We start from the raw sequence: 13,256 nt of genomic DNA on the forward strand, positions 1-13,256 counted from the left end.
TAGGATACTGAGGCCCAGTGATATGGGAGCTAGGCCAGCAAGGCTGCCCAGAGCCTCACGCTGCGACCCCCATTTATTGCACTGCTTTGTCACTCACAGGGGAAGCAAATCCCTCCAAGTTCCACTCTGGCCCAAGCGGGGAATCTCATCCCTAGGTTGCCAGGAAGCCTTGCCCACCCCAAGCACTCAGTAGCCAGCAGGCTCCCCGCCTTTCCTGGGGTCTGAGGCAGCTGCCCAGCCACCGGCCGTGTGGACAATGGCTTGCACCACACCAATGAAGCTGGAAGTGTCCTCAGTGTTGTGATGCCGAGTCTTCAGGGCTGTGGTCACCGCCTGGGTTGGGGGGAGGGGATAGAGGGTTCTCAGCAGGGCCTGCGAAGCCATCTGAACCACACAGACCCAAACCGAACCACACAGACGGTGCCGTTTCCACCCAGAGGCCAGGAAGAACAAGTTGGGGGCAGCTGGGCCTAGTGGGTCTCCTTGGAGCAGGTGGCCTGACCCAAGCTGCACAGGGGTTCAAGATGGCCCAGGCAGTGGAGGTAAAGTTCATCTGCCCCAGGCAGAGGCTGGTAGTCTACTTTTTGATGACTCAGGAGATCCGGGCCTCCTTCCTAGGATCCCCCCATGACCCCCCCCCTTATAACGCAGTTTCCTTGGCCCTGTCTCACCTGGTCAATGCCTCTCTCCAGCGTTGTTGTGTTGGGCAGAAGCTGGTTGTGAAGTCGGGGCTCCTCTACTGCCCGTTTTACATCGTAGCCAAACCACAGGTTATGGATGATGGCCTGGAGGGCAAAGGGATGGGGTCAGCGTGGCCCGGGGGCAGGGGCTGGAGGGGACAGGTAGATGGCACGTACCAGTGCGGTGGCCGTAGTGATGTGCGTGCCCCCAGAGGCACCTACCACCATGCGGACCTGGCCATCCTGGCCCACGAGGATCGCCGGACACATGGACGAGAGGGGCTGCTTCCCTGTAGTCACCAGATGGGCAGGCAGGGACAGAGATGCTGGTCAGCTGCCTGCCCAAGGCACCAGCCCTCTCTTGGCCCAAGTCCCTCCCCGCCCCGCACCTGGTTTGATGAAGTTGGCTGGGGAAGGGGGCACCCCAAACTGGTTGGTGATGTTGGGGGAGCTGAAGTCATCCATCTCATCATTGAATATGATCCCGCTGACCTTTGAGCGTACCTTGGAACCGAAGCTGCAGACCAGCCAGATCAGACAACTGGGCCAGATCCAGCCCCTACCCCACCCAGCCCCCACCCACCCACCGAAGCTCTACCCAGCCCAGGGAGGCTGAGGGCAGGCGCTCTACCAAGGTGGGGCCTCAGTTTCCCCACCATGAAAGGGGTTGATGGAGCTCCCTCCTGGGAGACACAAGCAGCCCCTGGCCCACCCAGGGCCACCAAGCAGCCCTACTAGAGGTTGATGGTGCTGGTGGCGGACACAGCGCTGCCATCCTCTGCAACCACGGACAGGTGGGCCGTGCCACCATCATCAGGCGTGTAGAACTCAGGCTCATAGTAGGAGGTCGGGTGAGTGGTGCTGTCAGAGATCCGGGCCCGGAGCTGAGCGGCAAAGAACTCGGAGCTCATGTTGCGGACCACCTGCCGAGACCCCAGAGCTGGCCTGAGGAGGTGGGGGAGGAGGATGGGGAGGGGGCACAGGCTTGTGCGAGCAGCTCTTGGGAAGCCCCCAACATGGCCCTGACCACAACCCTCCTGCACCCCCAACCTCACGTAGCCCGTCTGATCCCCTTTCCAGGCTCTGCCTCAGCTGCAGTCCAGCAACTCTAAGCATTGGTCTGTCTACCCCACAAGCCCCCACTCTGGCTGCATTCAACCTTTCATTCATTCATGGAGCTTGTACTACATGCCTGATCAACAGGGAAGACATATACGGGTCCCTGCCCTTCTGGCAGGGATGATAAAGGGAGGCAGGGACATGCTGGAGAGAACAAGCCAGGTAAAGGGGATAGAGAAGGACCAGATGGGAGCGGAATTGTCAGGGAGGGCTTCTCAGAGGAGGTGATGTCTGAAAAGAGGCCTGAATGAGGCCTGGTGGTAAATGCAAAGGCCCTGAGGCAGGCTGTGAGTGATAGGCAAAGGGTGAATAGGGTCTAAGAGAGAGGTGGTAGGAGACATTAGCAGGGGGTTATCCCAGTAAGTCTTCAGAGGCCCTATAAGGAGTCTGGCTTTTGCTTTGAGCCACCCGGGCCTGGGAAAGAGGAAGGAGCACACCAGCAGTTCACAGGATCCCTCTGGCAGCTGTGTGGGGGTGTAGTGTAGAACCCAACTGGGAGGCTATGGCATCAACCAAGTGAGAGACGGGGGTGGTGCGGATGGGAGAGAACCAATGGCCCCAAAGCCTTCGGTGCAGAGAGGCCATTTAACTGTGGAGGCTGACACTGCGGAAGGGACAGTGAAGGTGGGAGGTAGACACTGTGGAAGAGGCAGTGAAGGTGGACAGTCAGGAGCTTGATTTTGGAGACATGCCTTTTCCTGTTGCAGACGGGTATGGATCTGTGTGTGTGGAGTGCATGGGCAAGACCAGGCTGAGGATAAACAGGGAGCCCTCAGCCTCCAGTCGCTGCTTCAACCTGTGCGCATGAACAGGGTCCCCATGGTGGTAAGGACAAAGAGGAGAGGAGAGGAGACAGGAGCCAGCAAGGAAAGCCCCTGGGGACCGAGCAAAGAAAATGCCTCCAGAATTTTCCAGCAACACCCCACAGGAAAAATTTTCAGCCTGAATCTACTCCCAAGAAAACAGAAAGTCAAATCCAGGATGTGGGATGGTTCTGCAGGACAGCCGCCCTGGGCTTTAAAAAGCAGCAAAACACCCCAGACATCTGTTGTAGGTTCAGAGACTAGAGGGACAGAACAGAAACTGCGAGGGATGAGTCTGATGGGCTCTGGACCTAAACAACCCTGGGACCCTCGGGAACACAGGAGTCTAATGGGCCAGGTCCTCTCAAAGGCAGTATGGAGGGGTCTCAGTCTCGGGAGCTACAACCCAAAGTGTGATATCAGGGACTGACCATCTGATACCCAAAGAGCACACACATGTCAATAAAAAGGGGTGGATGGAAGCATGGAGAGAGGAAGGGGATGGGGCAAAATGTCCACAACTCGGCAAAAGGAAAAGGTGAGGAAAGGAGGTGGTGAACTGAACTGTGTGAGATGCTGCTGAGGGGGGCCCAGAGGGGAAACTGAGGCTGGACTCTTGAGGGGGGTGGAGTGAGGGGTCCTGGCAGGGGGGATGTGGAGCGGGGAGGGCAGAGCCTGATGGGAGAGGGCCTGAGAGAGGGATGGAGAGGCCCAGTGTGCCCTGAGTGGAAGCAGAGGAAGGGGAGACAGCAGCGACAAGCAGATGCCTCTTTCCAGAACGACCTGTCAGAAAGGGCAGGATGGGAACGCTGGAGGGAGTGCAGGGCTGCAGGAAAGGCTGAATTGGCAGGTGGAGGCGCAGAGGGGCCAGCCTCAGCCAGGACGGCAGGGGCGGGGGCTGCAGAGAGAGAGGGAGGCAATGCAGTGGCCTCGGGGGGATGAGTCGCCAGGTCTCTGAAGGCCACGGGGAGTAGCATGAAACGGTCCTCAGGAAAGAATAGAGATCCAGGACAGCAGAGGGGCAGCTGAGAGACACAGGTCCGTGTGAGGGGGTCTGCAGGTCTACCCCAGAATGGGGGATCCAAGTAGGTAAAGGGGTACCATGATGGGAGGCTCAGTGAAGGCTCAGCCTGGAACCGGGGTATTTGGCTATGAGTGGGTCGGGCTGTGCAGGGCCTGGGTGGGGATCAGGGAAGGGTTAGCTGCTGGGTGTGACCAATAAGCTGGTGGCTGAGGCCTCTGCCACCCAGACCCCCCCCGCCCCTCCCCCATCCTCCTCATGACCCTCGAGGGTTACGATGCCCCTACGTACTCCCCAGCTCAGCAGTGAACACTCCAAAAGCTTCCAGACCAAGGGTACAGCCCCCAAGGTGCGAGCTTGGCCAGGGATAGGGGCCACTAATTACTCATTGCCGACTCGTCACACTGCAAGCTCCCTGTGGCAGAAGGCTGAACTCAGGGTCATCAGTCCATCCCAGCACACGGTAGGCCCACCACCAAAGTCGGTGGTAGAAATGGATTCATTCAGCATGTGTGAGGTTGGGGTGGCCCCCGGGAACCATCGTGGCACCTCCATGAGAGGTCCTCCCCACCCATCGTGGACCTCTTACCGCCCCTGCCTCTTACCGCCATCACATCGACAAACTCCGGGTCCCCAAGCAGGGTCCTCTTGGCATAGGCGAACCGGAAGGCCTCCACAATGCGGTGGTAAGTCAGACCCTTCTGCTCGGGTGTTTCCACACTTGCCCGGGAGAAGTTGTACCCTGATGGAGCAGAGATGGGACACACCGGCAGTCCCAGGGCCCTTGGGACACCCCAGCTCGGCCAAGACAGCTGAGTGTTCCAGGGTAGGCTCACACCTCCCTGAATCTCTTTGCTTGGCCCAGCTTGAGAAGGGGAACGTTGAATAATGACCAGTGGACACTTTGGAGGAATGGAAGGATGGAATGAGGCAAGGGACCTCTGGACCTGGGCCTCAAATGTCCAGCTAGAAGGGCGACCCAGTCTTACCCAGTCCCAGAAGACCACTTAGATTTGTCAGACAGATCCTCTGGACCAGCGCCCCCGCACCCACTAGCTGTGAACTTCCAGCACTGGGTAACTTGGCAAGGCAGACAGACCCTGTCACCCCTAAGCCCTTGCAGGGGCTGGTCCCAGCCCGGGATGCTGCTCCACACCGTTTTTACTTCCCAACCACTCCTCTTCCTCCCTTAGCCCCTGACACACACCCCCCCTACAGGGTCGTGGTGGGACAGCTCACCCTTAAGGATGTTGAGAATAAGAGCCAGCACCGGGCCACTGAGCGGGGCGCTGGGCACGTAGAGATGGGAGTCCCCAAGGCTGATGTTCAGGGGGTTCTCGATCAGCCTGGCACGGTAGTCGTTGAGGTCCTTGGCGGTCATGATGCCCCCTGATGCCAAGAGCAGCTCAGTGGGGGGACATGGGGACGGGGCCCCAAATCCGAGGGGAGGACAAGATCATCAAACTGAAAGCCCTCGCCCACCTGGAGGGTCCCTGCCCCTCCCCCTCCCCACAGCCCCACCCTCCCAGTCCCTCTGGGCTCCCCAAAGATGCCTCCTCCCCATCGCCAGGCTCAGGCCAGCTGCCCTCCACCTGTTTGCCCCACTGGCCTCCAGGTCTACCTCCTCTTCCCCTGGCACCAAAAGTCCTCTTCCCTAAGTGGAAAATATCGGCTCCTATCTCCCCCTTGCCCAGTCCTCTCTGCCAGAGACTAATGGGTGGGTGAAAGGAGGCTCTTAATTCTACAGGAAGTGGGCTCCAGACAGACCAGGTTATTTACAGGCTAATTTCCTGCCCCAGCGCTAAAGGTCAGCATGCTAATCACACTCTTCTGCGTCTCTGATAAAAAGAACAGTATGAAGAAATCCACACGGGACGGAGAGGCAGCGCAGGCTGCCTGGCTGAAATTCATCAGAAGCTGTCCCTGCTTGCAGCTCCTCCAAGGCCTCTCTCGCCAAGCCCACCCGCATCTGCTGTGACCCTCAGGGATAGTTAAAGCTCACCCTCTCTGGGCCTTGGCCTGTTCCATCTGCCAGGAATGCTCTTCCTCTCTCCGACCTCATCTGGAGTTCATGTACTACCACCTCTGGGAAGTCCTCCCAGACCTGCATGTCAAGGCTCCCTCAGTCTGAGCTCCTACCTGGGCCTGCATTTATCCATTGAGAACTTTCTCTCCTGAACTGCACTGGTCTCTCAGTCATGACTTAACCACGATCTGTAGATTCTTGTGACCTGTCACTAGGTGCAGACGTCTCCTTGACACCCACCCCTCCACCAGATGCTGCTGAGGGCCTAGAGTCTGGGCCACAGCAGGACCAAGGACCTAAGACCTCTGAGCTCTGGCTCAGGGTTCCTTCCCCAGGGCCACTGAGGTTGCCCACTCACCAGCATCCTGAATGTCCTTGATAATCTGGGCTGTGAGCCTCCCGTTGTAGAAGGCTTGGGCTCCCTCCAAGGCCAGTGTCTCGTACGTGTCTGCCAACCGTGGCAAGGTCAATTTGTCCCCTTCCCGCAGCACTTTCCCATTGCGGCAGAACACCTCACTGGGGCAGAGAGGCTCCTGTGAGGCTGGCAGGCCGGCTGGATTAAGTCAGTCACTTCCCACCCAATCACACACGAGATCGAAGGACAGTGAGCAGGGCACCTGGGTGGCTCAGTGGGATAAGCCTCTGCCTTCGGCTCAGGTCATGATCTCAGGGTCCTGGGATCGAGCCCCGCATCAGCTCTCTGCTCAGCAGGAAACCTACCTCCTCCTCTCTCTGCCTGCCTCTCTGCCTACCTGTGATCTATCTCTCTGCCAAATAAATAAATAAAGTCTTTAAAAAAAAGACAGCGAGCACCCTTCCACGGGTGTGTGACCCTCATCCTCTGGTGTCCAGCCCATGCCTCCTAGAGCCCCTGCCACTCAGGACACACAAGCTTGGGAAGGCACCAGGCTCAGAATGTGATCCCATGCACATTGGGAAAGGTTCCTGTATCCTAGACCTCAGCCCTCCATCAGCACAGGTTCCTGAAAGCACCCTGCCAGTCATTCACAGCTTGCAGGGAATCTTGGGCCATGTCTGCCCAGCCTGTGGCCCAGGGCAGGCCAAACCCCCCCAAGACATACCACAGGGCAGGCCGCTGCTCGATGACTGCCCGACTTTTCTCCAGCGCTGCCGCCAAGCCCTTCCCCACAGGGAAGCCCATGCGGGCCAGCTGGATGCTGGGCTGGAAGAGGCGAGCCCAGGGCAGCCGCCCGTGCCGCTGGTGGGCCAGTTCATAGCCTCGGATCTCACCGGGAACCGCCACCGACAGCCCCCCTGCATAGGGACAGGGACACACACACACACACAGTTAGTGGCTCTAGTCTGGGGACACCGGGAGGGATGCTCTCTCAGGCCACATCCTAGGCACAGTCCCCAAATGGGATCAGTGAGGTTTCGGAAAGAAATGGCATTGTCCTATCTGGACTCAGCAGGCAAAAGTGTAGATGGTTAGGGACATGCAAAGGAGGCCACAGGTCAGGGAGAGGTGGTTCCTTCTGCTGAATTCTGCTGTCCAGGGATGAGATGACTGCCTCTGCGGGGGTGGCCAGCGGGTTTGAAATCCTGTGCCAGGCCACAGCTGCACACAAGACTGTGGGGAAGCCAGACCCCTGCCATCTCTCAGTCTGAGCTTCCTCACCCACAGGCTCAAGGGGTCCACCAGAACCCACAGAAGTTCCCAGGGCAAGCCCGGGGCCACCCTGACATTGAGCCAGTTCCAAGGCAAGACCTCTACCTTTCTCCCTTCTACTGTCTCAGAACCAGGACCTGAGCCCAAACCCCTGCCCTTTACAGTCTCTGGGCCTTAGTTTCCCCATCTGACCACTCCTCAGAGGAGCCCACAGTTCCACTGGAAACACCTGTAGACCCTGGTCCCCACCCACTCCCACGGCCCACCATGCCCTAAATTAGATACTGATGCAGAAAGGGTCTGCATGATGATCCACGGCCCCCACTCCTAGACACCTTCTTGTTTCCACCCCTGAATGACAAGGGCCATCTCAGCTACCCCCAGACTAGGCAGTCTAGGTTCATAACAACCTGAAGCTGGGCACGAGAGCCAGGATATTAGGATCTGCATGTCTGCACATCTCAGAAGGTCTGACATCCAGCCCGTAATTCCTGCCACCTTAGATAAATGCCTCCCTGACCTTGGGCCAATCAGGCCTCACACCACCCTGCTCGCCAAAGCCACCACTGACCCCTATACTGGCAGACCCGGGTCTCCTCTCAAGTTCACCTTACCTGGTCCATCACTCCTGCTGGGTCACCTGTGCATCCCACCTGCCAGGCTCTCCTAGAGTCTGTTCTCTACTCCCCCAGATCAGAGCTTGAACTGGAACTTGAAGTTCCATTATGTGCTCACAACTCCACATTTACTTTCTAGCCTGGCCTGCTCCTCTGATGGGCAGACCTGAGGACGCGGCTGCCCATGCCTAAAAGGCATCTCTAACTTAACACGCTCAAAACGCAATTCCTGACTATCTCCCAAACCCATTCCCCACAGCCTTGCTGTTCTCTGCTAGGGCTGCCCCCTCTTTCCGGATGCAGATCGAACACCAGTCATTCAGGACACTTGGCATATGTGTCAAACCCAACCTATCAGCAGACGCATAGGCTCCCCACTCCAGGTATGTTGAGTACCAACCACCTCCCAACACCATCTTCTCTCCCTCAATATTGTGGTGACCTCCTGACAGGTCACCTCACGGGCAGGCCGCGTGCTCTCTGACCCTTCTGCAGCAACCCAAGGGGTTAAGTCCGACCTACCCCAGATCCACCCCCACAAACACCCCAAGAGACACTGCTCCCCCAAGAGACACTGCTCCCTCTCTCCGACAAGAAGCAGGGTCTTCGCAATGACCCATGAGGTCTGACGCCATCTGAGCCATTCTGACCCTGGGGTCAGCCAGTGCAGCCTCGCTGGTTCCCACATGGGCCACTTGCTTTGCCCCCAGACACCCCTACAGCTCCCCTCACTCCAATCCAGCCTCTGGGTCTTTGCTTAGTCAGCCCGTCCCCGAGCGTGCTGTACTTGGTGAATCGATGCCATCCGGCTCTTCCCTGCCTCTGCTATCCTGGCTCGACTGGGTCACAGATTTCAGAATTCACCTGTTGCCTTTGCTTTGTCCCCTGGCTTGGGGAACAGCCCCTGACATTTTAAGAGGTGCCCAACTAGTCCTGGTTAAATAAATGTGTTCCAAGTGCCCCTAAGGTGCTAAGCCTGTAAGATTCCAGTGAATTTCCTTTCTACCCATTCAGAGGTTCCCAAGGGATATAGGAATTCAAACAAAGACTCTGTAGGTTGAAGAGGACTCCAAGGGGGCGGAACTACCCGCAGGGCCCCGCCCACCGCCCAGGGCTGAGGAGCAGAACCTGCAGTTGGAGATGGGACCAGTTAACGCCAACAGCCAGAACTTCCTGCTTCCAACCTCCTAGCCTGCAACCCGTTTGAGTCCTTGGAAGCAGCACCCTCTGGTGGCCATTGGCTTCCCCGCAGCTGCATGGGAAAATTGGGGGCCTCTTCTCCGCATAAGACTTTGTTAAAAAAGAGACTGTTGTCTCTTGAGAGCTAGCCCCACAAATGAACGAACAAATGAATGACTTGGATGCCTTTGAAAAACACAGGGTTTCAACAGCCCAGGTCCAATTTTGGCCTCAGCACCATCCAGCTGTGTGAGCTCAGTTGGTTTGCACTACCTCTCTGGACCTGTAAAATGAGAATCAACACAGCACTTCCCTGGACTCCCAAGCATACAAGGGAGGATTCAAGAGGCTCACTGGCGAAAAGGGCTGAGCAAAGTGCTGGCCCCAGTGACCCACGGTATGTGCTAGCCGTTGAAATAATTATTCTCTCTGTTTACTAATACTGGGTGGCTCTGGAGGGACCTGACCCGAAAATAACTGAAGCTCCACCTTTTTCCCTCCATGATGATGGTCTGGACTGTTCATTACGGGAGGGTGTTGTGGGGCCAGGAAGGGATGGGTACAGTGGGCATCAGCCCATCCAGAGCTGTCCCCAGCCCCAGAGGCCCATGCCTTCACCAGTAGCTCAGCCCAGCTCTGCACCCACACCCTGACTTTGCACCTCACCTTCCTGTGACTGCTCCGAGCTATTGAACATGCTGTCAAAGGCCAGCCCCGGGGCCACCTCGCGGGCATTGATGATCTCAACTTTTCCTGGAAGGAGAAGCAGGAGGGTAATCCAGACCCACACCAACCCTCCTCACCCAAGGGTGTGAGCCCAGGGCCGCCCAAGTCCAGCCTGAGCTAGACAGCCGCTGCCATTCACCCCCCCCCCCCCGTTCCCGGGGGCACTCACGTGTGGTGCTATTGTAGATGGTGAGGAACAGGCCGCCCCCGATGCCCATGCTGTGGACGTTCATGAGCCCCACGCACAGGAGGGCCGCGATGGCAGCGTCCACCGCCGAGCCGCCTTCCCTCAGCACATCCCTACCCAGGGCACACAGGGGCAGTGAGCATCTGCGGGCTCCCCGATGCGGGCACCTGCCGCCCACCTCCATCCACCCTGTCAGGCCACCCTGCCCAAAGCAGGAGGGAAGAAGAGCCCCCAGTTCTGCATAGAACTCTCAAGCCAATGGGCTTGTATGGTCTTCCTTTTCAAGCAAACAGATGAACATGCATTTTATAATAGAAAGAAAATGGGAAAATTGTTACTTTTATCGACAACACTTTTTTTTCCTGTTTAAGTCTCTAAGTGGGAACTGATCTTTGTAAATAATGTGAGACAGGGGTCGAAAATAGCATAAAACAACAGTTGATCCAAAGAGATGGAGATTCTTAGGTCTGAGAAAAAGGGGCTCAGCTGGGCCCTGGGAAACCCACACCCTGCTCTTGGAGTCAGTGTCCCCTTCTCCCCTTCTCGCCTTCAGAGGCTGCTGAGAAGTTCCAAGGAAAGGACACGCAGCTCCATGTGAATCAGTCACCCCTTGTCCAGGTAGCTCAGGGACAGTTGGGGAAACTGCGTCTCAGGGGGATGAGGGTCTGGGCCAGATCCACTTGCAGTGGTCCTCCTGGGTTCCCATGCCCTGCCTGCTCACCTCCCGATCTCCGAGCAATGCTTGGCATCTGCAGCCACGGCCGCCCTGGGGTAGACATGGTTGTGTGTCTTGGAGGCTGAGGGCAGCCAAACGCACAGGCCAATGATGAGGAAGAGCACGAGCACCACGGCCACCAGGACCAGAAACACATACTTCCTCTTCATGGCTCTGCAGGCCCTGTTGGGGGTGGGGGGTGGAGGATAACAGAGTCAGGGGCCTACACCGGCCTGCCTCTGGGCACATCCTGACCCTCACCTTCACAGGGCCCAGCCCAAGATGAAGTCTCAGGAACATCCCTGTGTCTCCTTCCAGCCCCCAGACCTTTGCTCATGCCATTCCCTCCACCAGAAACTCCTGACCCCATCTGTGCCCTCCCAAACCTCCCTGCTTATCCTCAAGGCCGCATTCCAGGAAGGACCCCATGTCCAACAGAACCCTCTTCTGGAAGCCCCCAGATTCCGTGTGCCCCTGCTTCTACACAGCCTCATCTATCCCCCAAACTGGGAGCCATGGCCAAGTGTAGAAGTCCATGAGGGGCAAGCCTGGTCTGATTCCTTCTGTGATCCCCACCTCAGCCCAGAGCCAGGCACCATCCATGGGCCCTCCCAGAGTGTCCTGCCACAGACTGTGGGGTTCAGAGAGAGGACCCCCCTGGTCTCCTCCTGTAATCGTTAGCTGAGGGCAACAGGGCAGGTGCCTACCTTTCTCAGGGGATGGGAGCCCCACGCCTTGCCTGCAGAGGTGGCTACAAAAATGGGGCAGTGGGGACGGGGGTTGGCTGAAGCCGTTGATGAGATAACGGGGGTCTCCCTCACACACGGCAGGTGCCTGTGGCCGCAGGATCTGCTCCAGAGAGACACCACAACCACGTAGCCTCCTGGTTTTCCTGAAAACTGAGATAGCATACCTGAAACACCCCGAGTCTATTCCTCCACCCCGGGAGCTCCGTGAGGTTCCTCAACCTCCAAATGAACTCTAGGGTTGAAGAGGAGGCTGTCAACTGCTCTCACGTTTGTGGGAGATCTCCAGGCACAGCCGAGAGAGGGTTCGCCCAGAACGGGGCCCGGGTTCAGTGGTGTGAGTGTCATATGACAAAGTGGTGAAGCCCACGTGTCCCTGGCCAAGGGGATGGGGCGTGCAGGCTGGGGAGCAAGCTCAGCCCATCTGAGTCTTGCCCCCTCCTCTGATGTGGGGCCCTGGGCAGGTCACTGACCACCTGTCCAGTACGAATGGCTGAGGCATCCTGCAGGGGGATGTTGTGGAGGTTAAGTGACTTGGAAAGGGTGGGGTGCTCGGGGAGCATTAGCTGTAATTGTCACTGGCTACCAGAGTGATGCCCTGGAGGCCTGGACAGGGGGAGTCAGCGAAGCGAAGGGGGTTTGTGGGCAGAAGGAAGCTGGTCTGCTTCCTGCTCACTGTTTCCCTGTTGGCTCCTTTCCCAGTTGTGCAGGGAGAGACAACAGTGAGCTTTTGGGTCCCTGGGGTGTTGGCAGCAGGCAAGGGGTGTGATCCCCGCAAGGAGGGACAGTTTTGGTTACAGGCGCAATCTCGGTTACCTCCAGGGGTCAAGAGGTATCTCCCAACAAACCCCCGGCTGGGACTCCTCTGGTTCACTCTGTCTCTGTTCCGAGGGCCTAAGCTCCAGGGCCAGAAGTGGTGTCCTAGCAATGGTCTAGGAATGGAGTCTCACCCCACGTCAGGGACATCCAGAAGGGCTTTCCCCTCCCAGGCTCAGTGGGCAGCCACAAAGCAGACACTACCCTACAGCGCCAGGAGGATTCTAGCTGGTCTCTTCTCTTCACCTTGACTGAATCCTTTCTGGTGGGACTTCTGCAAAGCCTCCTCCCCACACTCCCTACTGTCAGTGTCACCTGCTCCTTAGTCCTCCAGAAAGCAGCAGAAGGCTCTCTCCAAAGTGCCAAACAGATCCTCCCCCCTGCCACTGTCCCGGGGACAGTCTATGCCCTCTGCCTTCCAGCAGGCCTGATAGGCTTCGGAGCACACCCCAGGGGGGCTGGGGCAGGGTTAAGGATTTCTGGTAGAGACAGCTGTGCTGGAGGTCCAAGGGGCCTTAGGAGCTGGGCCAGGAACACAGAACTTTCCCATCACATGTGGTGGGGGTGGGTGGGGTAGGGCAGAGGCCAGTGACCCCCTTCCCAGCATGGGCACAGCCACACCTGCCAAGGAGGCCCTCTAGTCCCATCCACTAGGCACCTTGGGGGCATTGCCTCATTTCTCCCAGCCATGGGGCTATTGGCCAAGACCCCCCTTCAGGGCCCTCTTTTCTCCCCTCCGGCCTCTGTAGTGTTCAGCCATGACTTCCTGTGGTCTATACTCCAGTCTCTTCTGTCTGTCCATCTCTGTCTATCCATCCATCCACTCAAGGGCTCAAGTGGGCTTCCGAAGGGATAGGAGGCACCCAGCAAGGCTCAAACTGCCAGGGAGTATGGTTAAGGGTGGACAGCACTGACCCCCAACCTCTGCTCCCTGGACAGGACAACAGGGAGGCCTAGCCAAGCCCTGCAGGCTGATATCTCCTGCCCTGCG

At 57.8% G+C, this 13,256-nt stretch overlaps 1 protein-coding gene across 13 annotated transcripts in view; it reads right to left on the reverse strand.

Moving 5' to 3' along the window:
- The window catches only part of GGT1 (gamma-glutamyltransferase 1), a 27,682-nt gene continuing 14,426 nt past the window's right edge, over positions 1–13,256 (reverse strand). For 9 of the 13 annotated variants that reach the window (XM_082697705.1, XM_082697703.1, XM_082697702.1 and 6 more), the window contains 13 exons: positions 11,411–11,602; positions 10,710–10,886; positions 9,971–10,101; positions 9,742–9,828; positions 6,732–6,924; positions 6,008–6,165; positions 4,863–5,012; positions 4,229–4,365; positions 1,416–1,603; positions 1,070–1,197; positions 858–970; positions 672–785; positions 1–333 (listed from right to left, as the gene is read on the reverse strand). In XM_082697705.1, coding sequence (XP_082553831.1) covers positions 187–333; positions 672–785; positions 858–970; positions 1,070–1,197; positions 1,416–1,603; positions 4,229–4,365; positions 4,863–5,012; positions 6,008–6,165; positions 6,732–6,924; positions 9,742–9,828; positions 9,971–10,101; positions 10,710–10,873 — 1,710 coding nt within the window. In that variant the 5' untranslated portion in view covers positions 10,874–10,886; positions 11,411–11,602 and the 3' untranslated portion in view covers positions 1–186. Of the gene's footprint in view, positions 334–671; positions 786–857; positions 971–1,069; positions 1,198–1,415; positions 1,626–4,228; positions 4,366–4,862; positions 5,013–6,007; positions 6,166–6,731; positions 6,925–9,741; positions 9,829–9,970; positions 10,102–10,709; positions 10,887–11,410; positions 11,603–13,256 lie in introns of those variants that run through there. The other 4 variants (XM_082697697.1, XM_082697698.1, XM_082697696.1 and 1 more) reach the window with 2 other exon arrangements.

Source organism: Mustela nivalis, assembly GCF_964662115.1.
Source record: "Mustela nivalis genome assembly, chromosome: 14".
Classification (NCBI taxonomy): domain Eukaryota; kingdom Metazoa; phylum Chordata; class Mammalia; order Carnivora; family Mustelidae; genus Mustela; species Mustela nivalis.